General features: G+C 37.5%; 1 protein-coding gene across 5 annotated transcripts in view; it reads left to right on the top strand.

The window, feature by feature from the left end:
- The window catches only part of CARMIL1 (capping protein regulator and myosin 1 linker 1), a 194,694-nt gene that overhangs the window by 94,019 nt on the left and 73,428 nt on the right, over positions 1–27,247 (top strand). For all 5 annotated transcript variants that reach the window (XR_011724458.1, XM_071736997.1, XM_071736996.1 and 2 more), the window contains 8 exons: positions 3,798–3,873; positions 6,888–6,976; positions 11,655–11,749; positions 15,794–15,880; positions 19,570–19,673; positions 21,630–21,707; positions 21,827–21,903; positions 22,826–22,930. Coding sequence is in view for 4 of the 5 variants with exons in the window: in XM_071736997.1 (XP_071593098.1) it covers positions 3,798–3,873; positions 6,888–6,976; positions 11,655–11,749; positions 15,794–15,880; positions 19,570–19,673; positions 21,630–21,707; positions 21,827–21,903; positions 22,826–22,930 (711 nt within the window). In the remaining variant the exon portion in view is untranslated. The remainder of the gene's footprint in view (positions 1–3,797; positions 3,874–6,887; positions 6,977–11,654; positions 11,750–15,793; positions 15,881–19,569; positions 19,674–21,629; positions 21,708–21,826; positions 21,904–22,825; positions 22,931–27,247) is intronic.

Genomic DNA, 27,247 nt, shown 5'->3' with positions numbered 1-27,247 from the left:
AAGGAAACTATTTTTGTCAGTAGAAGGTCTAATTTGTCCAACTGAATCTCAGCCAGTTGTTTCTCTGCTTACAATAGAGGCTATCAAAAATGTGTGCACCCAGAAAGGAACTAACTGAGTGTAATTTTACTATGAGATGCTGAAACTTTAGCTAAATGTTGTATTTGGTTTACTGAATTCAGTTGGCTGAGAAAATTGGATTCTAAGGAAGTTGAATATGAAGATATTTAAGTAGGAGGAAATGGGAAACAGTCTTAATGAAAATCCATCGTTATATGGCAAAAATTACTAACTTAAGAAACTATAAATAAGACAGAGGAAGCTTTTACTTCTTTGGGAAGGCCGAGTGGAAGAAAGAATCTGACAGAGGTACACTGTTAAAATATTGTGACAGGAAGGCTGAACTTGGAGGTGGATAACAATAAAATAAGAGTATTTTGCCGTAGCATTCTTTGCAGCTTTAAGCCATCTAGTATGTAAACATATGAAAAACCCCACTCAACACTTACTTCTGTGATGGGTTTTCACTGTCCACATCGAGTCTCATGGAACAGTTACCAACCTGCACCTGTGTTTGCTAACTCAGAGGTAACTTGAAAAAGACTACGAGGCTGCAACTAGTTGGTGATGGATAGAGCCATATGTTCTTTAAGTATTTCTGAGAGAAGACGAGGAAAGGAATACTATTCAGTACAAGCAAATGTGAGATAAGAACATGAGAATGCTTCAAACATTGCAAAGTGGAAGTGCTGTTGCAAAGTGGAAGTGCTGAGAAGACCAAGATTGACTTAGATACCCAGCTTCAGTAGAAATGAAATCATTAAAGAGGTTATTGGGAGTGGAAAATAATAATTATTAGAAAAGAATAGACAGAATAGGGGATTTAAGTATTTAGAATATTTCAGAAGTTATGTTGTACTGTGAACCATAAAACTTTAAAAAAAAAAAAAAGAGGCTCAGCATGTTTGGACATTCAAAAAATATGTTGTCAGAAAAATGTGATTGGTTAGCAGATTTTTTTTTTTTAGCTTGAATGTTGTTGGAGCATGGAAATATTTTGTGCATTCCAGAACAAGAGATTCTGTTTTCATTTTAAGATGGCACAGATTTACATTTTGTAAATCTTACTTTATTTAGATGGTAATTTACTAGCAACTACTAACAAATATCAGCAACTTAATGTAATTTAATGAGGGGAAGTTATGAGAAGGCTCCACTTTTGGAAATGATCAATAGTATTCTTTCATACTGTATTGCAAAAGAATCCAGGTAAATTATATTACTGCTTGTAGAATTCAAAAGAAAAAATCAACAAGTGCTTTGAGGTTAGGTGAGCTTAATGAGAGGAGGATTAAAGGTAAATTCCTAAAGGACCCTCATTGTTCAGAAGCACCTTCAGAAATTTGACCAAAATTAAGACAAAACTGTATGGTTTCTCCTTAAATTCAGATGGTAGAATCTGATAAAACAGAGTTTCAGAGTTTCTGATAAAACAGTGAGGCTGCTGCAGAATGGGCAAAGGTTCCACAGTCTTCAGGCCTGTGGGGAGGAAGGGGTGTGTGTGCCTGTGGGTGAGGAGTTGGTGTTACTGAAGGGTGCCAGTATCTGTGCTTGTCCAGGGTTTGAACAAACAGGCCTTGAATTCCCTGGAAGACTAAACTATTTAAACACAAGAACTTGCAAATCAGTTGGGGAGATTTGTGTAAAAAAAATATCCCTGTCCTGTTGCAGCAATGTTTCCTTAGCTTCCTGAAAGTGTGATGCTTTTCCCACTTGCTTGGAGCACCCCCTGTCCTTCAGCCTTCCTGAGGAGAGGCAATAAAAGGTCCATTTCAGGCGAGTTCTGCCTGCAGTTGCTCTCCTGCCCAGGGGGTACTGAGCTCTTGCCAGCCCTCCAAGCTCCCTAGCAGTGTAAACTCTTGCTGCCAGTGACTGCTGATCATTGTTTTATCAGCTGCTGATGGCTGAAATATAACTGGGTGGTGGTATCTCCTTCTGCCTCTTTTGGGGGGTGATGGTCTGCAGTGTGAACAGCTCTGCCCCACCAGTGAGATGGTGATGCCATCAACTTACCTGATATTTACCTTGAAGCATTCATCACCAGCTGGTGATGGTTACCACTGGGTTGTAAAGCCAAAAATTACTCCTGAAAAATGGCTCTTCAGTTCATTCCACTTCCAAGGCAAAGGTACTGGCAGGAGGTACATCAAAGCTGATAATTAATTACATTCTTACTGATCTTTCTGGGGGAAAGGAAAGGAGAAACAAACCTGTATATGGACATTCCTAACTCCATAGCAAGATCCCTGCCTGCCCAGCCTAAGGAGAAAATACCCCTAGGTTGTTTTTTCTCATCCCTAACATTTTACTATCCAGTTACTGCTTTACAGGGGGATAAAGTGTGTGTGTGTGTGTGTGTGTCTGTAAGAACAAAACCAACGTGGTGGGCAGAAATAAATCTATGCACTTCATGAAGCTGACAAGACACTGCTGTGTTGGTGGAAATTAATTCACCACAAGACTTGATGTGTGCTGAGAACAAGATGGAAAACAGGCTTAATCCTTGAAGGGCATCACACACTAGTTCCTCTTCAGGAGTGTGAAAACTGTCTATTTGCAGGAGCTTTGCAGTTGGTGGGCTACAGTCTTGCTGCAAATTGCTGCACTTTCTTACTGTTACCTTAGTGATGGGCTTGTGCTTCCAAATCTAGCAAATGCAGTTTCCAATATAGCCTGCTGAAGGCTTGTCCATGTGATGTTTCCTTGTTTCCTGGCTTTCCCATGTGTTTAACAACCACCTGAAAGTGTCTAACTGTTCATGGAGGAAAAGTGAAGGACAGGAGAAAGTCAAAGAACATGTGAGAAAGGTGCTGCTTGTTTAGTGCAGATCTGTGCCTTGCATATGTGCTTAATGGAAAGGATGGGAGTACGTGACTTGCTTGTAAAAACTAATACTTAAAATTTCTCCCGGCAAAAAGTGAGGCTCGGATGGCACTTTTTTTGCTGGTCAGTAAGTTCACATATGTTAAAGCTCTTCTAAAGACCAGGTTTCTAAGTAAAATCCAAGTGTAGGTGTATATATGAGCTTAACATATGTCAAAATGATCCACGTGCTGTGCTGCTAAGTAGTACGCTAGGGCGTGATGGATGGTTCTTCTAGGAGGGAGTGTATGGGCATGACATTTATCAATGTCTGTTATTGGAGAAACTTAACAGGAGGAGAGCAGATCACATTAAGGGGCTTGGAATGAAAAAAAATGGGAATAATTTAAGATTTCATTTGTGAAATCCCTTTTACAACTAAGGAGGGCTTGTGCTGAAAGTCCTATTATCCTTTAACAGGTCTCCTGCTTCCTCAGGGAGTTTAACTATAGAGATGAGACAGGGAGGTGTTCTCTAGAAGCATTCAGTCATGGAATTATATTAAATCACCAGACTGCCAAAAGCTTTTTAGCGTCATGCTCAATTATAATTAGAGGTGATTAAGAAGCTTAAATATGTCACAGGCTGAAGAAAAAGTAATGCTAAAAGTAGGAATGGCAGCTCAGAAAAATTCCTGGTTTAAAAATTCATGATAGAATGGATGGCAGTTGGACAGTCAAAAATTTGTATTAAAATATGAGACACACAGCTGCTCTTAATGCTTATGTCAGAATAGAGCTTTCTGTAATGGGGATAGTAGGCAGCATTGCAAAGGCATAAGGAATTAGATACTGAAAAACACTTAAGAGATTGTTTCAGATAACCAAAGCCAAGTATTATATGAAATGTGTGTAAAAGTGTTTTTCTTTTTCTAGAGACTTAATACCTATAGTTGCTGCTCTGGAGTATAATCAGTGGTTCACAAAGCTGTCCTCCAAGGATCTGAAATTAGTAAGTAATAAATTGAAACATTATATTTGCTCCTACCAGACTGTGATGGGTTTTAGAGGGTACTATTAAATTTTTCAAGGTGAACTTTTTCACACAAGTGCAACTAGGCAGTCTATTGAGGGTTTTTTCCCCTTTGTAACAGGAAAGATAAACTGTTAGTTAATTTATGTCATATAAACACTGCTGAGAGTCAGATCTTGTGAAAATCTCAAGTGAATTAAGTTTGAAAACTCTGTTGGACAGAAACAGGCCTACTTCATTAGTTCTTGCTAGCCCCTTCAAACAATACTGGGTGAATAAAGAGAAAAGAAAGTCTAAAGCAGTCAGAAATCTCAGTTGCTTCTTGGAAATAGAAAGGAAATGCCAGGGTTCTGTTTGCTGCATACTTACAAGATTTTTCCTCATAATTTTCATTGCAGCTTGATTTTTTTTCTTCCAGTAGTGTGAAGATAACACTCTGTAACTGATATTTTTCAACATCAGTTGTATTTTTAAGAGAAAAAATATGCCACATCTAAACCAATTGGACAAAAATGGGTCAAGAAAGGCAGTAATTAGGTGACATTTTAAAAATATCAAAATATACCATTTCTTCTAACCTCGAAAGTTCTGGAAATTGGTTCACACTTGGATCCAGGAGTTTTCGTCCTTAAAAATGAAGGTTGAGTCTCATCTTGCTTAAATTGATGCAATTTTATTGATCAAAAAGTGCTCTTACTGCATTCCTAAGCTATCATTTTCATGAAAACTCAGTCAAACCTCATTTCTGTGATTTTTGGCAGAAGAGTAGGCAAAATTCTCTCCTTCCTTGCTGGGACATTTTACTCAATTACACACAGAATTAAACTGGGGGTATTTTTATTCCTGTTGTAGTTTTCTGTTAAAGTCATCATTGTTAGAAGTTACAATGCAATTAATCAGTTTCTGCTTCAATGAAATGAGGTGGTTTGCTTAGTCAGAAGACTGACTGGTATAGTTGGCTTAGCACAAGAATTGGCTATGTTATCTGGGATGTTTTGTCGTGGAAGTTTTTTTGCATTCTTAGTAACTTTTCTTTGGAAAAATACCATTTCCATCAGTCTTGAAAACGCATCAATTCCTTAAAAAAAAAAAGAAAAAAGAAAAATTTTATCTTCTACGCATTCAATTTTCAGGAAAATGTAAATTGTTGGGCAGTAAATCTGTGCCACAGGAACACTGCTGAGGGTCAATATGAGGTCAGACATGACCGGAGGCCATGGAACACATTGTGCTTCATGACTCCCACTCTGACATTGCTTGATAGGCAGTATCCATGGTGTTTTTATAGTGCATATGTGAAACTTTCCACTTGCAATCACAATACTATAGGAGCATTGTGATAATATTATGAATTATTAAAATATGGAAGGCAAGGATAGAATTGGGAAAACGGTTGAGTTGGCAGTCTTCAGAAAAAGTTGTCACCTTTACTGTGGAAAAAGACTAAACAAATTGGGAAACATTTTATATGTTTGGTAGTGTAGACTTTTTTTCCCTCTTCTCTTTTTAGGAGATTCAATTAGTTTAAAATTTTTAAAAAGGCAGCAAATTAGAAAATATCAGACTCAATAGAGACACAGCTATCCTATGTATCAATGTCACATTGTTGTTTTTTAAAGAAAGATAACAGAACAGCATGTGGTTAATGTGTATTGGAAAAAACCATCCAGAAGAAAATAAAAGATTGTATTGAAAGGTGATGAGGTACAGAATTCACTGTATGGATTTTGAATCATTAAGGTTTTATCTCTATATTTGAATGAGCACAACAAACAAACTCTTGTTCCTGTGTCCAGGGTACTTGGAAATGTCTGCAAATTCTGCAATCTAACAAGAGTAAGATCATGAGATGGGACTTCTGTGTAGGTTGAGAGAATTCATACTGAAATACACTGGCCCTTAAGCACTAGTCCTTAGCAGTCTTTTGAGGATCTGTAGCTAGAGACCTTTTCCCCTCAAGTATTTCAGGCAATTTTTTTGTCTGCCTGATAACACAGACCATAGAATCACAGAATTTTTGGGTTGGAAGGGACCTTAGACGTTGTCTAGTTCTAACCCCCTGCATGGGCAGAGACACCTTCCACTGGACCAGGTTGCTCAAAGCCCCATCTATCCTGGGTTTTAATACTTCCAGGGGTGGGGCATCCACAGTTTCTCTGGACAACCTGTTTCAGTGCCTCATAACCCTTACAGTGAAGAATTTCTTCCTAATAGCTAATCAAAATCTGTCCTCCGTACTGGAAGGGCCACTATGAGGTCTCCCTGGAGTCTTCTCCAGACTGAACAACCCCAACTCTCTCCATCTGTCTTCATAGGAGAGGTACTTGAGACCTCTGATTGTTTTCATGGCCCTCCTCTGGACTCACTCCAAGAGCTCTGTGTCCTTCATGTGTAGGGGATTCCAGAACTGGACCCAGTATTCTAGGTGGGGTATCACAGGAGAGGAATAGAAGGGGAGAATCATCTGCCTCAACCTGCTGGTCACTCTTCTTTAGATGCAGCCCAGGATACAGGTGGCTTTCTGGGATGCCAGCTTACGTTTCTGGCTCATGTTGTACTTATCATCACCCAACACCTGAAGTCCCTCTGCTCAGGGCTGCTTTCAGTCCACATCTCTCTTTGTGTTTAGTTGTCATTCCTGGCCAGGCTTTATTCTACATTGCACTAATTGCAATTCTGAAGGACTGGCATACATATGAGCAAAAGTTATTTAAAAATCAAGTGTTTTTCCTGAATCACAGAGTCTGAGGCTTTTGTTACCATTATAAATGATCTGATTATGAAATTGCTTGTTTTCAGTCTGCCTCTCACTTTTCTAAGTCTTCCAGAAGTCCTGTGTTGCCACCTGACTCTCTCTTGGATGTTTCTGGTATTTTTACTACGACCAAGTAATGATTATGGCCTGGATCCCATTCTGATGTACACCTTATAACTCAAGAACCATTTGTTCCACGTTTGTGTTCTTTAATGCTGTTCTGTCTTTTTTGTGGCAGTCCACTGATGTCTGTGAGCAGATACTGCGTGTGGTGAGTAGGTCCAATCGCTTGGAAGAACTGGTATTAGAGAATGCCGGGCTTAGAACGTAAGTAATTCCTTTGAAATGTCCTAATAGTTATTGCTTCTTCCCAACAAAAAGGATGGGTGATGTGGCTTAGCTGGAATAAGCATTAAAAAAAGGCTCGTACTCAATGTCTACCTTCTTCTGTGAAGTCTCTAGTCAAAAGCTTATCATCAGGTTTTTTCAGAGGTTCCTTATATCCAAGAACTCTATTGAAACTGATATTTTTTAAGGTTCTGCCTGGAGAGCGGAGTGAAATGGATCATATAAGGGCATAGGATGTAAATCAGCTCTTCAACTCCAAATAGAGTTTCCAATAGAAGCCTGAAGACCTTTTTATCATTTGAAAAAGTGTTTAAGGCTTTGCTTAAAAAGAAGATTATTCCATCTCTTGTAACAGTTTATATTTTCAATCCCAAGAGAGCTGGTTTTATCTTATTGTGGGTTGCAGTTAGCTAGCAACTTTTTTAAAGCAAGAAAGTAGATAATTAAGTTTAACACTTTGCCATAACCTTAAAAGAAAGGTTCATAGGAGTAAGGCATACAATTTAATTCTTGCATATATTTTAAATATAGCCAGTTGCAGTTACTACATATATTGTTTTTTTTCCCCTTCACAAGAAACAGAAGCAAAGTTCAAGGTGCAAACTCTCTCAGTTGGAAGTATTCATAGCTTGTTTTAGTGTTCATGTAGCATCTATGTAAATCATGTAGACAAGATAAAGTCTAGCCTCAAGGAGTTCTTATGTTAACAAAAAAAGCAGTGGAAAGGTGGGAGAAGCAGAATACTATACTGAATTACAAATAACAAAGGGAAGCATGCTTGGAGAAAATACTTGGTGTGCTTTACATTGTCTCCTCTTCCATTTTTGGATCTTTTCCCCCTTTTTAAAATCGGTTTTGCATAATAATACTTCTAAAAGAAAACTGACTAAATGACCAAGGAAACCTGAGGTGGGGTTTGGGATTGTATCCAAACTTCCTGATCATGAGTGTCCTGCCATTAATGGCTGTCAATTCAAACAGGCACCTGATTTTAATCTCATTTCTCTCACCGTATGTGCCATAAAATGCAGTGATAATCATGAATATTAAAAGCTGTATTGACTTCCTTTGCACACTGCATACCTTAACTTATTGCAGTTGAATTAACTGGTTTCAATTTTAACAGGACTTGACAGATAATCAACCTGTGACTTTGGTTTTCATGTCTCCATCTACGTGAACAGTGTTTGGCATTTTGCCTTGGTGTATATCTGCTCTGATCAGCATTGTCTGTCTGTTTTTGTCAAGGACACATTTGTCAGTTTTGCCAGTTATCATATCTGCTTGCTGGGAGGAAATCCTGGTGTTACTGGGGATCTTCACATACCTTACAGCCCAGTCATTTTTAATGAGCTGTGACAGACTGCCAAGCCAGGGTTAAGGAGGAGCTACCAAGAGTAATGCTTTGAGAAATAACCTGAGCAGCTGCAAGAGCATATTTTCTCCTGCAGCAGAGTCAATTTAATAATATTTCATTATTTTCTACCTCCAGACACTCTTTTCTGTGATATAGTTTGGAACATGGCCCCATAAACACTTGTTATCCTCCCAGCTAATGAGACAGCATATTTCTGTCCAGTAGTAGTTGTAAGGACTCAGGACTTGGGGAGTGTGGAGTTACTATTGGGGGAAAACAGGTTGTCAGATGCAACTCCCTGTCTGGTAAGATTTTTACCAGTTTAGATGCTCTTGAAAGCTCTTCCTTTAAAGATGCTCTTTATCCCCATTGCTCTTTCTTTAACAGATAGTAAAGGGTGTGGTCCAGATTATTTTGCGTGGCTTTAATCCATAAAGCAAACCCTGATGTCTTGGTTAGTGCTGGGGTGCTAACTAAGGTAGGTGATATACAGATTTCAGGTAAAGGAGAATAGTTCAGGATGACCTGAATACATGAGCTTGAAAAGAGATTTACAGAGGTGTTTTGGAGGAATGGGGCAATATGTGATAACCAGATTATTAGTTTCTATGAAGCTGCAAGGATTCTTTAGTCTCCAAGGGCCTGTTTGCAGGATCTGGTGAATATTATCTACTTGTTGCACTTAGATACTCTTTGAAAACTGTTGGGCAGAATGTCCCTACTGCCTATCACACCATCCTCTGCAGCCCTTTTCCAAAGAGAATGATCAGATACAACAGAGGGGAAACAACAGAAATGCCTTCTGCTGGTGCCCAAAGGGCCTTTGACAGTGCCACTGCATCTCATCTTCCCATCTAATATCCTTAGACCTAACTGTGTTAGTTCCTCCCACACACATCCTCTTTGTATTACAACTATGTTGTCTGGACAAATCCTGGGGAATGTTTTTTTGTCTGAGATTTTCAGATCTCTGCTATTCTTATCCTTTGTGGAATATCCTTACTCTCTCATAAATGTAGTTATATAGTCTTTTTTGGTCTTGGCCTCCAAGCCTCACTTCAGGCAAGTGTGGCTGTGCAGTGCATACAGAGTGAGTTTGATGCTTTATAGAAAGCATCAATGTTGCATGCTCCATGGTTGAAGTGTGAAGCCAAAAAAACCCATACTTTTTTGGGCTTGAAACAAAGAGAGGACAAAGGAAGACAAAGGGTGTCACCCAGATGCCTCCACTTATGATAGAGGCTGCAAAGGGAGTAGGAAAGTTGTATTAGTTTTTTCCCAAATAACCCCTGGAGCCTACATAGGTAATTTAGTGCTTTCTGGTGGCAGTTGATTTACTGTGCCTCTGCTAAGTTGTTCACACACACACACACACACACACACACCAGTTGTCCCAAAAGTTGTAGTAATCCTGCCTATATTAGTAGGAAGAGCTGGAGGAAAGTTTATCAACAAGCCTGGAGGTGTAGACAGAACACTGTAATGACAAGAATCTGTTAGGGATAAAGAAAGAGGATGAAACTCCCAATGAAAAAAGAGGTTTTTTTGTGTTGTTTTTTAATTCAAAACCTCATTTTTCTTGGCTGGACATGAGGAGTTTGATTCAGTTGCTTAAGCACAGGCATGTAGTACCATTTGAAATGCTGGAGGGTATCCATAGGCTGTTGGCAAGTGTAACTAAGGACTTACAGGAGATAAGTAGTCCTTGCAGCAGCAGCTAGTATCAAAGCAGGATACCCTGAGGCCTGTCAGGTGGCACAGCTTCAAGCCCAGAATTTATTTTTTGTTGAATATATTCGCATGCTGCCCGTATCTTAGGAAGAGAATTCGCTTTTCCTAAGGGCAGCCCATCATCATGCATTTGAAGTACTGGAACCAATCCTACCCTCAGGGTCTGTCTAAGGGCATGGGGTTTGAAATAAAAATTGAACTTCCCTGGAACCATCTATACTCAAGCAGACCTTACAGCAACAGATGACCAAAAGCTATTGTCGTCTGCTGTCTGGTCTCCACTCATTTCAGGGGACTTGAAGAGGGTATTACCTCCACTGCTATTCACAGCACACAGGCTGATCATGTTTTATGGTAGGCAAGATCTGTCCTGAGGAAAACAGTCAATTTTAATGCTTTTCTAGCAGTGTAGCTGATAGTTCACCACTGGCCTACAGGAAGTAAGGTTCAAGGCAGAGACTGTGAGAGGGAAGCTCTGTGAAGGAAGCTCAAGGCATATTTTTGATTCCTGCCATAGTATATAGCTTAGGTGAAGTAAGAACATTGAAATTAGAGTCTTGGTTTAACAAAAGCACACCGTAGGGCCAGTTCTTAATACATGAAAGCTTCTTGGTAGGCACAAGGGCAGCAGATTTGTCTTAGAGCTGGTAGCAACCAACAGCCTTCTGACTTTATGAAAGGAACATGTCTCCACCTAGGTCTGAGAGTGTGATTGTGTAGGAAAAGCCACCAAAAAAATTCAAAAACACTAAGTTCAAAAAGCTTCGAACTTAGTGTCGTTTGTGGTGGTAGCTGCAGCAAAATGCTCTGAGATGGAGCAATGTTCCCTTGCCTCTCAAGTGGATTTGAAACAAAGGTTGGTCATGCTGCTCCCAGCTATCTACCTTAGTTTGTTCAAGTTAGTTCAAAGCTGTCTGTGCTGCCTGACCTGGCTGCTGTGAGCATTAGAGAACTGACCCACCACTGCCTGTCTTGGGACATGCTGCTAGGGCTGTGGTGAGCGAGTTATGTACTTTGATGGCTTCTCACTGTAAAAAGAAGCAAAAAAAAACCCAAAAAACCAGTTCATTAGTGTGCTGCTGTTTCTTGAGAGCTTTATTCCCATGATCTACGAGGTCAGAAATTCTCCTGGTTCCTTGACCTGCTTATGCTGCAATGCTCATCTGTCTGGGTGACTTGGTAGAAAGCTGCAGGAAGTGAGGAGGTTGGTTTGTAAGTGGAGATGGTGGTGCGCAAGTTGATGTATGTATCCCACCCATGTGTGGCAAGGAGGATGTGCTCGAGTTTTAAGTTATTCTCTGTAACTCTCATTTTACATCTTCAGATCTTTATCAGAAACTGTTTGAGCTTTGACTAACTTCCCTTCAGTCTCTTAGGCTGCAGAACAAATAAATACTAAAAGATAGCAAATTAGCTGGACAAGCATTGTTTAAAACTATGAAGAATAATTTTCTGCTCTGGAGTAGGATAAGCTGCTTTGGTCTAGTAATCCCTTGACATTTTAAAGCCTCTGAATGTACTATTGATACAGGAGATAACAGGAGTCTTTCTTCTTTTCTTTTCTTGCAGAGATTTTGCACAAAAACTAGCCAGTGCCCTAGCCCATAATCCCAGCTCAGGACTCCATACGATCAACCTTGCTAGCAATCCACTTGAAGATAGAGGTACTGTAACATTTACACTTTTTCTGTAAGTGTAATAGGAAGATTACTGCTGCTGTGTTCAGCTTTGCCTGAATAATAAGTTACTGTTCTATGTGAAATGCTATTGTAAATATCTGTTGTTCACAAATGACTGAGAATTGCTACTCTTTTGGATTTAGATGTATCCATTAGCTTGTTGAAAAATATTTATTGTCTTAATCCAGCCATGGCTTTTATTAGATTGCATTGCATTTTCATAAAGGTATATTTTTTAAGAAAGATAGAACATAGTGACTGTCTTAGGACTAGAGAGTAAATAAAGTATGCATTTTTAAAGGCAGTGCGAAAAGTTGAAAGATGAAACATGAGCAGACTTTGTTGCTTGGATTGTATTTTCCTGATTGTTCTGTGTTTTTGCTTCAGACATAATTCTATACTTGTTTCCAGTATTGAAATTATTCCTGTTTTCAACTTTGTGCCAGTCCATAGCATTGCCAGTACTTGGCAATGTTCAGCGATACTAGCAGCCTTATGGAGAAAAATGATTTTTACTCTACAAGATGGAAAATCAAGCTGAACAGATGAGCTTTTCTCAGACTAGGCACTGCTAGGCATGATTTCAGTACATACCCAGTCATTCCCTCTCTTGTATACTCTCTTTTCACCCAAGAGGCATTTATTTTAAAAATCAGGTTACATTCTTTCAGTCTGGAGTTGACCCTTCAGTGCTGCTCTTGTGAGATTTCCATTTGTTTCACTTAATTCATTCCAGGCACACAGTGTTCTGGGATCAAACTATCTTGTGCTCCTGTTGGGCCAGAAGAAAAATAAAAATTTTATACACTGAACCTTTTCTTGTTTTATTTGGTTTGGTTAAGTTTTCCACTCTCTTTGCTGTCATGATTCAAAATGGAAAAACGGTTCATTTTGATTATAACCTGAATAGCTCTCAGTGTTGTTAACACAAAGTTTTGTAGCTGTGTCCCCTGTTTTGCTGGTTTAGTGAGGAGAAAAAATAGAGGTTTTTTTTGACTTTCCTCTTCTGTATGACTTTTCCTTTTGAATAAAAACTAATGTGAAAATATTTTTGGTTTTAACCTATTCAGAATGGGGTTTTTATTTGAAATTGCTTACATGAATTGCTCTAACTCTTCTGATTGCCTCTTGTCTGCAGATAACTTCTTGGTCTCCTTAAAAATCTATATCATGTGAAAGCCAATGCTTTGTTGAAAAATATTATGTGCCATAAGCATAGCTGCTTTATACAAAAATGTTGTAAGATGGAAAAAAAGCTGTTACACTGTTGATTCTGCTTTTGAAGAAATGTATTTTGATTATGTTATATCATGTGTTTTTTTAAAGCAACTCATTTTTATCTTGAAAGCAAAATAAATGACCAAAGCATTTAGTAGATATCCTACAGTGCATTGGATTTTTATTTTAAAAAAAAAAAGTATCAGTACGGGTACTCTCTTTGCAACTAACCTATAGATTCAAACCATCCTGTAGTACACATATACAAGATACAAATGAAATGCAAAAAATACAATTTGAAGAAAACCTTCTTGTTATCTTGGTCTCTGCTATCACAAACACAATTAGGATTTGTGACAGAATTAGATAAATCATAATGTACTTAAAGAGAAATTAACTAGAAATGTAATGTGGAAATAGTGCACCTTTTCAGTTTAAGAAAGTTTTATGTGTCCTGTGATCTGATACTCTCTGAATGCAAGGCAGATTTCACTTTATTAAACTGAAGGGGGACCAAGCATTTCATAGGGAAAATCTGGCACATGTATTTCAGAAAATACCTCTTGAAAAATCACCTTTGCAGTAACTGGAACTTCAACCAGATTGATTTGCAGTTATAGGGGGAATAACACAGAGCTGTGTGAATTACATGAACTAACGTTTTCACCGTGCCTTGTTTGTACCAAAAAAACACCCTAAGGTGTCACGTACAGTTGAGTACCAATAAGGAAAGACTTTTACATTAATACAACTCTGTTTCCATGAGAAGTATATTTAGTTTTACTAAAGCTTAGGATGTGGCTTCTGTTCAGATACAAAGCAGTGTTCATACAAAGTGATTTTATACTGAGACCAGTCTTTTGTGATCTTTTGTGATCTTTATGGTACTGTCAATATATGTGAGACTAACACCTGGAAAGTTTATTATCATCCTTGGCTTTAAAATGTAGTCATGCTAAAATAATGGGAGTCTTGTTTTTGGGTCGACAAGAATCAGAATTTATTCTCGTATATAATTTAAAATTATACAACCCAAACATACTAAAGCCTAGAAATTCTCAAATTCAAAATTATGTCTGGATGCAGTTAACTCTACTTCTGCCTTTAGAGCTCTTGTCTCTGTTACAAAGTTAGCAAAAATGGATAATTTAAAGTGTTCAAGGCCCTTAGTGACCAGAAGGACGTTTTCTTTTCTTCACCTGACTTCTTCATCTTATAACTGGGTGGAACCTTAACCCCCAGTGCTTGTAAGATGTTAATATTGTTCAGCTTGGGTGGAGTGATAAGTGGTCTGTCAGCTAAATGCTAAAATGGAGATGTAAATTTATTTGTTGCCTTTCATACCCAGATTGCTTCACAACAAATCATTATTAATGATTCTGATAGTACTCCTTTTCCTCCTCTTCTTCCAGCATAAATCTGCCTTGATTTTGAAAGTATATATAGTGACTGAACCAGCTTAGAAAAAATGGACAGTCAGCTACAGAATATAAATTCTGAGGCCAGCTTAAGACAGACTGAACTGCCTATTTCAGAGGAGCTAAAAAGATACTTATATTTTTTTTAATAGTAGGGTTATGAAAGAAAATTCTATTAATATGAATTGATACATTCTTGCTTAAAGTTGTTGTAGACATCCAGTTACCATTGTGTATTACAATGAATGATGGAAAAACATCATCAGTCTAATATTTTTGTAGTGTAAGTAAAATACAATATGCTGTGCTGAGCTGCATGGAGGTTGCACTTATCACCAGCATGCATGATGTGCTTTTACAGAAAGCATTAAAAAAACCCAACAACTTCAACAAGATAATTGCTTTTTTGTTATGAATGATAGGTAAAGCATCGTAAAAGCAGTCAACATATGTATGTGACATACTAGCAGGCTGTTTCATCTCTGCATATGTGGAGAAGGGTTATCAGCTTTTTCATTTACTGTATTTTCAAACAATATGTTTTACCCCCTTTCTCTTTGTCCTCTCTCACTGAGTGAGTTGCTGTAGAGGACTAGATTTTATGCCTCAGGTTAAGCCTGGAGTTTCTGTGTTGCCTTATTCCTCTAATAAATATTTAGTGGTTTGGTTCCATTGTTATTTAGGATATGCACCCTTAATCAAATTTCAATCTTCTGCTTAAATGGGAGGATTAAATATATCAAGTGTGGAACTGAGGAAGGGCTTAAAGAAAAGCATTGGTTTATTTTTTACTTTCATTGGACTTGTGCTGAGGTAGTCTAATCCCTGTCAGCATCTTCATAGGATTTTACTGTTTGGGGTTGCAAGTGGTTTTAGCATTTCCAAGTCCATGTGTTTCCTCCAGCCACAGCTCAGTGGAGGTTTCAGGTTTGTAGGGCCTGTCTAAGGAGTTTAATGAATGTGGCTGCCTCTCTTTTACTCAACAGCTCTTCCATTTACGAGAAAATAAAATATTCAGAAGTTTGTGTGAAGTACCATTGCAGTGTTTTGTGTTGTGTTTTTTTTAAAACTTGTATAATTTTTTTTGACTGAACCACAAAACTTCCAGATTTCTCAAGTGCTGACTGTTTCATGTGTATAGTACCTTCCCTTTGACCCCTTCTCAAAAGTATGTGTGCATAATATGGTTTTTAAACTAATGAAGGTCGCTCACTGATTGATAACAATGAAATTCCTTGTCTGTTCAGTGGTTAACAAAGAAGAAATCTTAACTGCACATGTAATTTCAAAGATTTCCAACCATAAAAAGATAGGGTAATTTTGGGTCAACCCCCATAGTTTCTCCTGTAAGAGTGTTGCCCCTAATATGATTTTCTCTTCTCTCCTCCAACAGGTGTGTCATCTTTGAGCATTCAGTTCGCCAAACTTCCAAAGGGACTGAAACATTTAAATTTATCTAAAACCTCCTTGTCACCTAAAGGTATGTTTTATAAGTACGTCTCTTTTTTTCTGTTCTAAAAGTTTCTGGCTTTCAGCCTAATAATACATTTTGTCAGCAGATTATAAAGTAATTATTTCTGTAATTGATTTACACTTGTATTTGCAATAAAGCAGCTGGTTTATTTTGCAATCCTGGGTTGCTGAGGATCAGGCTGGGTTCTGTGTCTTCTTCAACACTTTGTAAAACTCTTACTCGCTTCTGTAAGCTATGGGCTTGAATCTGTATTGTAGAGAAAGAATGAATACAGAATTAACATAAACGACATGTTTCATATATGCTTCAAAAAGAGATTTGAAACAAAAATTTGCAGCAAATTCTCCAAATATTTTACACATTTTACACAATGGCTGTTGTTTGCTCTGAGTAGAGATTTCTTTGTTTTATAATGTACAAATTTCTGACTTAATATCAATATTGAAATGTACATTTTAAAAGCAAAACCAGTACTGAAATACAAGTCATAAGCTGTCAGAGTTTTTTCCATTGCTATTCTACAAATAATACACACATTGACCACTTAAATGGACTGCACAAACCCAGGGTCTCCTGTATGGAACATGAGTGTTAAAAATAGAAAAAAATGCACTGACATTATTATAGCTTTTTCATAGATGTTGATGACCTGGAAAAGATGAATGAGTTACAGTGTGTGAAGGACAACAGTTGAAAAAAGACAGGAGTCATGCTCTTTTATCCTTTTAATTATTGTTCTGTGAAGTGCAGGTTCTGTATTTTGTGAAGCTTTAAGAGTTGATCTGGCGGAATATGGGTGGAGAGAAGTGGTTTTCTTTTTGGTTTTTGAGTGCTCTGGAGCTCTTCTTATGCTTAAGTAAATAATAAACCTTAAACAGAATTTGTTTAATCATGATTTTCATTGAAAAGTCTTCCTTGAACTCTAGGGTTATTGTTTTTTCCCTCCTGCTAGTTCCTTTTTCGGTGACAAGCAATTGATTAAGAATCTTGACTAATCTTACATGTACTCTTGAGATTAGATGATCATGAATTTGACAGAAATTCATGCAGTTCTGATATGTTCATTCATCCTCTGCTTTTCCTCATGTGATCTGAATTATTTCATCAGGAGCTTGTGATTGTTGAGTCACTCTAGCAACACTTCCATCTTCATAAAAAGTAAATGCCAGCATGATGAAGTTCATCCACAAAACTCTTGTTAGAGTAAAAATGAATGATGAGATTATGAAAACAATTCAATTCAGTTCAGAAGGTTTTAAACATAGTTTTTAAGAAAATCCTTAAGCAAAAGCTAAAAATATATTTCAGTATGTCTAATACTGGCCTCATATCTATCCTAGGCCAGACTGCATTGCAACGATTGCCTAAACATGTCCCTAGAGTAAACATGTCACCATGAATGCCAGAGGACAACCTGTGGCAGCTTCTCTGAATTCCTTGAAAATGTAAATGCAGAGTCTTAAAAGTGGGATTCTTATAACTCTCCAGACATGAGCAAACTGAGCTTTGTTTCTTTAATTGTCTGCAAAGCTGTCTGCCTTACCCAGTTTTCATTTAACTCAAGAAGACTGTACTGAATTTGTTTTAACTTGAGGAGCTTTTTTAAAATTTGTAGCATTGAGAGAGGAGTATTGTAGTATTTTCTGTTGGGAAGGTGTAAAGGAGACCTTAGATCCTGGATTCAGTGGATTCCAAGGTGCATGGATATTTTTTTCCCCGCCCTTTCTTTTTCTTTTTATTACTTTATTTTGAGCTTTTCTGTTTCAGAAATTCTGTACAGCTCCTCAGTGGTTTTGACCTTATTTATAAAGCACTTTCTATTCAGGTTTCTAAGACTGAGAAGTGAAGTTCAGGTGGTAACTTCCCAACTGATCTTTCTTCAAATATTGTACCTCAAAGTTCCTAAGAGCTATTAACACTCTGAGCCTCCTGAGAGTGGTAAAAGAGAATGAAAGATTGTCTGCAAATGAAACTGAGATTACTGTTAGAGTATGGCATGAGATGGGTGAAGTTCAAACAGAAATGTATTGATTTGAAGATTCTTGGTAAATGGAAAATTCTAGTATACTCATTCAAAAATACCACTTGCTTTTCTGATCCTGAGCCAAAGGCTAATTACAAAAAAAAAAGAAAACAACACCTCATTCTCATTGCTTGCCCTCAGGATGTGGCTGGTTTTGAGCAGTTGATCCTTTCTAAGCATGAAGCAAGAAGGAACATTACAGGTTGTTTGATAGCTCTTTTTCTCCCCCAAACTTAGAGACTACTTCTAAATTTCCTGAATTAGTTCTCAATAGTATATGCTGAGTTGTTGAATAGTACATTACATTAATTTTTACTTTTTTATTGCTTATAAATGCTGTTGAGCAGACACACTTAAGTGAATCCAGAGCTATAAGCTCTAGCAGTTAAACAGAACTTTAGATATTTCAGAAGTATTCATTTGCAGTTTTACCTTTATAGGCGATAGGGAGTGGATTCAACACTGCAATGTTAAAATAAAAGTTACACTGAGTGAAAAAGTTTGGAGACTTGGCAAAGATGACCCTGTGCTTCAATTCTTTTCAGTATCAAAAGCCTCCTGAAATCAAAAGCCATGCTTCTCGCATGGAAGATTTAATATATGGAAGCTTGGAAAACTAAAGCACTGAAGTGAGATATTTTGGTCTCCGGTGGCTTGCTCGCTGCACATCCTCACTGATAAATCAATTTTGTAATAATTTACACTTGAAGATTTACACTTGAAGAATGACATGTTCTTCTGCCCATGGAATGCCAGTCCATTTTCACTGAGTTCTGGCTTTGAGAAATTGCCCAATATTGTGTGGTAGATCAAAATATGTGCCTCCTTTATAGCTTTGGCCAGGCACTTGAACACATGCAGGTAAGAAACACATGCATGTACTTCTTGAAAGGCGACAGTAGCCATCTACAATAAATTAAATACTTGGTGATGAGATACAGAACCAACAGATGAAAGTTAAAATTGCTGGAAATTGCTGTGCTCTAATTTGTATCTGGAAAAGCTGAAGAATTTTAGCTGGAGAAAGCTCTGACTGCTGTGTTCCTAGCATGAGATTTTTAATTTTACTGTAAAAAATATGGATTTGTTCTGATCAAGAACTGAAGAGTCTTTATGCATCTCTTGATGTTGTAGTTCACTTTTTTTCCTGAAATTACAGACAAACATGTAGTTGAAATATTTTTAATTTCTAGGCCTCTTCAGTTGCTTTTGATGTTCTGGCAATTATAATTGTTAATGTGCTTGGTCTTCCACAGATGCTTTCATCTACTGCCACAGATACTTTTATCTAAATATTATTGTTTACAGAAAGACACCACATCCATTAAAGAGTGAACTCAGTTTTACAAATTAAAATGTGATTGCACTGTTAAAACCATTGCAGGCTTCACAAAAAGGCTTCTTCCATGGATCCAGGGTGTAAAACACACCGTGGCTCCATCAGAGCATGGTCTGGGTAAAACTGGGCATGCTGTGATAGGGAAGGGTCTTGTTATCTGCCTGGTGATCTGTAATCCTCTTTTGCAGTAGAGTGGTGGCAACAAGAGGTCATAAAACCTTTACATATGGCTGTGTTCACTGCAGTTGTGCTGGAGTTGTGCTAGTGTTGTATAGAGCAGACTGAGTTGAGTACTGAGGCCTTTTTTTTTTGGTTTTTGGTTTGTTTTGGCAGGGGTGAACAGCCTTTCCCAGTCACTGAGTGCCAACTCACTGATCGCCAGCACGCTTGTCTACCTTGACCTCTCAGGGAACGCGCTCCGCAGCGATGACCTCTCAGTAAGCACCTCCTTCTCATTTAATGAGTACTGAGTGGATGCTTTCATTAATTCCTGAAAAAAAAGTCGAAGCCAATTTGTCTAGATCCTTCTTTTTGCCTTTATTTCTGTACTGTTCCAGTAGGGATAGAGAATAACACTTTGATCTCCATTCATCAGCATATAGCCAGAGTATTATATTTTCCCACATGATTAAACAAATTTCATTATTTTAGTTCATGCTTTTAGTCCTTGGCTTCTACTGATAGATGAGAAAACTGCAAGTGTGCCACTTGTTTCAGTGGAGTTAGCATTTTCCCTGAATTCAGCTTGAAAGTAATGAGAACACAATAAAAAAAGCCTCAACTTCTTTTTATTTATGTGTATAAAATATTTCACTAGAAGGTTAGAAACAAATTCTTTTGAAAGACTTAATTCTGGCTTTCAATGTTTTTGTTTGTAAACAAAAACAATTAATAATTAAAAAAAAAAATCTGTGCACCTCCTTGACACATGTTGTTGAAGCTCATGATTCTTTGGAGAATGTAATTATTTTTTAAATTCCTGTATCCAGTTTATTAGTTGCCGTAGAGGGTGCAGCTCTATTATCAACATAAAAAAATCAACTTGGTTCTCAATTTGTATGTATTCATTTTTTCAGTGTTACATCTGTATTTCTCTCACATCAAACATTGTATGCATATAAGTGTCAGGTTTCAAATTCTTTACATATCAAGCATCTAAATTATGCAACACTATAGACACCCAATCTTATAATTTAAAGCGCAGTCAGACATGACTCTGTGACATTTTCACAGATCTTAATAGTTTCAGATTCATCAGCATATTCAAATAAATACTCATTTCAGACATGAAATGAAAGTGTCAGTGGGACAAGAGGATTTAAAAGGTAGAGATTACTTATATGTAAATAAAGATACACAGTGAATTACTCTTTTGAGATGGAATGAAATAGCAAATACTTTAAAAAACAGAAGTGAAATAAAATACACAACTTTGATAGGCAATGCTTAAAGAAATTTAATGTCTACCCACAGTATTTTAAGGAACATAAATACAAAAAGTGAGGCTGTCAAAGAGAGAGATGGTATTAATACTGAGATCTCTTAATCTATGGAACAGCTTTCCAGAAGGAGTAAGGAAATACTGTTATTTAGCAATTAAAATAAACCCTAGCAAAGGGCAGGGATTTTTAGAGCAGAGACCTTTCTTGCACTGTAGGTATAGGGTCTAAATGACCTAATTTTTAGAAAGATCTATTTTAAAAATGTTGAACATGCTCTGTTGAGCTGGATTTCATGTGGAGCTGAGCATCCCACATTTCTGTGAATTAGGTCATACTTTTTCTGTGTTATTCTCTGAGACTAAACAGAGCTCAAAATAAAACAGTGCATAGTAAGAAGTTTTACATTTGCTAACATTTACGTGGCATATCCTATGCAGCACTGAAGCCATCAGTATTAAAATCTTGTTGCCTGTTCTGTATTCTCCCTTACACCTTTTAATACACTGATGATACTGAGAAATAACCATAGACTTCTGATACAAATTTGTTGTTTCCCTCGTGGTTGAGGGATCTGTTTAAACTTACAGACCAATTAGCCTTTATGAAATGTAACAGCAATCTGATATTCAAAGAGATTTCTGGCTAAATTAATTTTCATTTGCTGTGAAAGTGAATCACAAGGTAGCTAAGACCTCATGTATTAAATGTAATGTTTGGTAGATGCTGTCTGAACACCGTTTTCCCCCTGTTGTCTTTTTAAAAAATATAGCCTTCAAAAGTAAAACAGGTTGTACTGATTAGGCAAAAAAATGTTTCAGACTCAACTCCTGTAGTGCAATTTTATAAAAAGCCTAAAATGTCATGAAAAATAAAAAGCCAGTAGCCAGTGTCATAATATCAAAATTAACATGGACAATTCTTTTTTTTTTTTTTTTCCTCCTTTAATTATAGAGCCTATATAATTTTTTGGCCCAGCCAAATGCCCTTGTTCATCTGGATTTATCCAACACGGAGTGTGCGCTCGATATGGTAAAGATTTTTTTTTTTTTGTGGGGATTCAAATACCAAGGAAACATTCCCCATCTTCTATTCCTAGGTATTTTTCTTTATTAGTGTACAGTGAAATCAACTGTCTTTATTTCAATCAGGTGTGTGGAGCCCTCCTTCGTGGTTGTCTTCAGCATCTAGCTGTCCTTAGCCTCTCTAGGACTCTTTTTTCTCACAGGTACAGTTTAAATGTCACTGGTTTCAATTCCTGCAATATTTTGTTCTATAATTTCTTGTTCTCATGTTGTATCTTTCTTTTTAAGAAGAATTCTGAGAATTTGTGGAAGTCTTAGATATCTTGCTTCTCTATGAAATATATATTTATTCAAAGCAAAATACTTTCTTTCCTTTTCTTCTTTTTGCTGGATGGCTGTGAAATAAGCTACCTTGTCTAATATGTTTTTTGTGATACTGATGCAGTGGGAAGTCTGTAACATTTGTCTCTAAGAAGCATAACATCAAGCTTTGAAGTCTGACTGACTTGACTCCTCTTAAATTTGTTTTTTAAAGTTGGTGATTTTTTGTGATTTGATGGTGGCTACTGGTGCTTATTTCCCTTATTGTCCTTCTCTGAGAGGAAATCTCTTTGAAAGTCTTTGAGAATGAGCTTTGACTTTGTAAAATACTTGCATCATAGAGAATACTAACATTAGCTTTCTTTTTCTTCACCTTGGTGTTGGGTATTCAAGAAGATACCTAGTTTAGGATAGCAACTTTAGCACTGAATGATTATTACTAGTGGTGAAAAACCTATTTCAGGGGTTTTGTAATGCCTTATTTGATCTTCTGCTCATAAGATATAAGAATGTTCATTATTTAGACCAGAATGCAGACCTAAATGATCATTCTTTGTAGTTCACCTAACAGAAATTAGATATTATTGTCTTCTGCACAGCAGTGCAATGCTGAGGATTGTTTCTTGAATCAACATTTTGATGACAATATTGTCATTAAGTTGAGAGCCACTGATTACAGAGTTGTTGAAGGTAGAGCAAATTAAACATGTAAAAGATCATTACAGTTCTGACAGTTTGCATTCACTATTTATTGAAATTAGAAGTGTCTATACACTGCTTTTTAATCAATTTGTTTTCTTACAGAAAAGGAAAAGAAGTCCCTCCCTCCTTCAAACAGTTTTTCAGCAGCTCACTTGCTTTGATGCAGATTAATCTTTCAGGAACTAAACTCCCTCCTGAACCTCTAAAGTAAGAATTTAATTTTCTCCTTTTGCCTAAAACTGGGTTTGCGTTGTTATTATGTGAGTGCCTTATGTTGAAAATAAAGGGGAAAGGATTTTGACTTGTTGGGTTTTTTTTAATTGTGAATTAGTGATACTGAAGAATGAGTTTCATAATGATCACTCATTGGAGAATTTTTGTTTCCATCTGACAGTTGTCTATTAATCTGACCTTGTTCTGTGGAAATGTCACAGCTGTTTAGCTTCCCTGAATTTTTTTTTTTAATTTTTTTTTTTAAATTTTTTTTTTAATTTTTTTTTTTAATTTTTTTTTTTTTTTAATTTTTTTCTTGGTGGTACATTTTTTTACTTTATGGTTTAGGAACACAACTGTTTGCTTCACAATAAATTCTTTACTTGAGTGAGTGCCATTCCTTTGAGACTGCAGTATTGCAGCAGGCATTGTAAAACTGAACCTGTTGGAATGCTTGGGAAGAGAAATCTATTGCACAGAGCTCTGCTCCACTTTTGTGGGGAGAGACAATGGGAGAAAATTATAGGAATGCTAAGTGTAGTGTTATCTCTGCTATATGTCACCCATCACGTGGCTAAGAGGTTCTGGTGATGTGGATTTGGCACTTTCATGGCCCACCCAACACTGGAGTAAAACTCCTCTTGCAGCCTAATGCAGACTATTTAACAGTGTGTCACCCTTCCTGTGGTGTGTACAGTTTTGAACTGTCAGGAACTTTCCAAAGATAAAATTTAGAGGTGTGTTTTAAAGTGAAGAGAGGTCTACATAGGTAGGTCTGATCTAGATAGGTCATTCTGTGATTCTTGCAGAATCCTTGTGTTTGATGGGCTAAATTGAAGAATTAAAGTACTCTGGGCTCTTTCCAGATTGTCAGTTTGATAGCTAATATGCATTAAAATGTACATAAATCTATCTGTAGTAGACACCCAGATGTGTTCACTGACCATTTTGGGGAACACACCTCCAAAAATCTAATCTGGACGGAGCTGTAGATACATTTGTGTATGCTTTTCTAGTTGTGTGGTGGTGATCCTGCCTCCTGAGAGAGAACAGGGAAGGGAAGCAGTCAGTAGCTCAGCAATGGGCTCTGATGACAAGATCAGAGATGTGGGATGTAAAGAGTAGTTAGTGAGCGCCAGGTGAAAAGCTTTTGGTACAAACTGGGGAAAGCTAAGGGAGAGGAAAATGACAAGTGCTGCACAGGAGAGGGTGGTGTACATACTTTGAGTATTTTTTCTTTATGCAATTTGACATTGGACAGTATAGTACAATGTGATACTTAAGAAAGTTGTACTGGATTGAGATCAGTATTCAGCTGCAGGAGCCTGTAATTTTAGCTGTGATCTTTCATTCAGTCCTGTGTGATGCTCTCAGTTGTTGTCTTGCTTGCTTAGACTTTGTTAAAATTAGGAAAAAATAGTACTGATGTGTTTTCAAACAGAAGGTGTTTATTGAGATACACAGTGGTTGATTCTGATTAATTTAGGGCTATTAATTCTGTGGTGGAGTGCAACAGGGAGCAAAGTTTAATGAAGCAAGAAGAATGGAGGATATATTTGACTGATACACAGGACAATCTTATCAGTGCTACAGGAAAAAAAGAATGCTGGGAGGCAGTGAATATATCTGCACAGATTAGGAAAGGTGAGAAGCCCCAGACACTTAAGTTTCATATTTAGCTCTTTTCCATTACATCCTGAGTATCTCCTGGGATGTGAGGAGTTTTGACAGGTGAGTGCTCAACAGAAGTCTGTGCTTGTGGAAGTTTTTATTACATTAATCCCAAATATTTGTGACCCCTGACCTGCCAGCTGAGCAGCAAACAAGATCTTCCTAGTCCTTTTCAGCTGAAGTGATTTTGTATTAGCAAAAACCTACTCTGTTGATAATGTTTAAGCTAATCAGGCTCAGTTTGACTGAATTGGGTTAGAGGAAGTTACTGTTGATTGCTGTTGGTGGAAGTGATGGGTAGTGTAGGATGAGCTGAGAGCAGTAGCCTCTTTAGCCAGTGCATACAGCTGACAAAAGGAGCATCTGCCCAAAGTCCAGCTGGACACAGGTGGTCTTAGTGTCCATGCCTCTCTCAGCTGGCTAGAATTTTGGCATGGGTTTCTTTTGTTTTACTTTGATAGCATTGTTCAGCTCTGCACAGTAGGTAGGACAGAGCTCTTAACATTTTTTACTGGTTTCCTCGGTGTGCTTTTTCTCTGACCTGAGTTTTTCCTTCAGTCTGAGCTGAGTATGTTTGGCAAGAGTACAGAGAAGTATGAGCTGCAGTGTACCTTGCTTTCCTCCTTAAAGTATGGAATGACTGATACACTTGAAATGCATCCTGTGGAAGCTAGGCTGGTGTTAAAAGGACTGAGGATGTGCTATATCTTGGGGCAGCTGCTTAGGTCTTAACTTTAAGAAATTACAAAACTTCTACAGAACAATCAAGAGCATAGGATTTGTTAGACAAGAAGATGGCAATGTTTTTGTGTTTTTTCCCAGACAGACTTACTTGTCATTGCCAAGATTGGAGTAGCACATGAGGGATGATTTCTGGAAGGAAAAATAAAAACTCCATGGTGTGTGAGAACAGTACTTCTCTGGTGTCTTGGATCAGTGCATGTCAAAAAGCTTTTGACAAAGTGGGCCTTTGTCACAAAGTGACAGAGGAGGAGTTCTTGGTTTGTGTTAATCAACCAGAGGACACAGAGTTGGATATGTGATTCAAGCTCAAGCCTGCCTACAGAAAAAAAAAAACCAGAGATAATGCAGATACCTGATGCTCTGACTCCCGTATCCCCCTGGTTATTTGATTTGTTTCTTACAAACATCCTTTAGATCAACAGCTGTGGTATGTTTAGTCACATATTCTAACCCATTGAGTTTAAAGATAATGGTTAATCAGTGTACTTGGGGGAGGAGAGGAACTTGCTTGTACAGTGAAGGACCTGCTGACATAGTCAGGCCTTCCAGGGAAGAAAGAGGTTTGCTAATAAAGCTGTACTGGGAGGGTGCCACGTAGTGGTTGGGAAAAAGGTACATAGATTTAGTATGTAGTTAATATAACTAATGTTCCATCACAGCTAGCTCTTTTTTTTTTTTTTTAACTGAGTGAAATAGTTTACACTTTTTTTTTTTGTTGTTGTTGAAGTGTATGTTGGCATTTTTGTTCATTTACAGATCCTGCCAAAAGTTGTATTTTGATCTGTCAGTGCTATAAGACAAGTTTCTGTTATGCTTCTCATGCAAATGCCAGTTACAAGGCCAATTCTTGCAATCTGCATGTACCACAGTTGACAGAACCTTTCCATGTATTGCCATGTGTGAGATTTAAACACAGTTGCTAGGTATAATTATGTCTGCCTTCAATGCCTTTGGATGCTAGTGATTTTTTGTGAAAAATAATTGAGAAATCGTGGCATTTTCTTAGGATGAGTTTATAGGAAACAGGTCTGGAAAAAAACCCAAAACAACTGTTTTTTCTTCCTATGAGGAGCATACAGTTTAAGCAACATTCTCTTTCAATCTCCATTTCTTATGGTTGCACTGTATTTTATAAGTTGCCTCAAAATGTTTAGGAAGTTCTTTGCAAAAATATAATCAGACAGACTAACTTTGAATAAAACCATGTCTGGCAAGGAAACATAGACAAGGATTGTAAAAAAAATTGCAAAAAACAGTTGCAGAGATTTTACTTTTTTTTTTTTTTTTTTTTTTTTTAAGTCTGCATATTAATAGCTTAAGAAGTAAATAAGCACAAGATACTTGCCTTTGTTAAATGTGAAGGCCTGCTTAATATCTATACCTGCAGGGCAGATATAAGTAGCTATAAATGAAAAACCTTCCTGGGGTGCACAGATTTTAAATATGACTTTTAGACACTACTTGCATAGCAAGTGTGTAGGCAAATGGCTTAGTGACATGGATTGATTTTTATCTCCATGCATCAGTAGTTAAAATTTTGCTAGCTTGCTTTCGGCTGAAATGAAGTTTGAGGAGCAAGTCCTTCTGTTTCTGTGTTCAGAGCAGCATCTATGCTAGAGAATCATTTTAGAGAATCATAGAATCTGCCGAGTTGGAAGGAACCCATGAGGATCATCAAGTCCAACTCCTGTCCCTGTGTAGGGCACCCCCAGAATCACACCATGTGCCTGAGAGCATCATCCAAATGCTTCCTGAACTCAGGCAGGCTTGGTGCACTTCCCTGGAGAGCTTGTTCCACTGCTCAACCACCTTTGGGGTCAGAAACCTTTTTGCTGCTATTTAACCTAAGCCTCCCCTTCTAGATCCATTTCTTCTCCCCCTTCTTCTAGATACTAG

This window comes from Heliangelus exortis, chromosome 2, assembly GCF_036169615.1.
Source record: "Heliangelus exortis chromosome 2, bHelExo1.hap1, whole genome shotgun sequence".
Classification (NCBI taxonomy): Eukaryota; Metazoa; Chordata; class Aves; order Apodiformes; family Trochilidae; genus Heliangelus; species Heliangelus exortis.
Note: the sequence above shows the minus strand (reverse complement) of the source record. Positions and strands in the feature narration are given on the sequence as shown.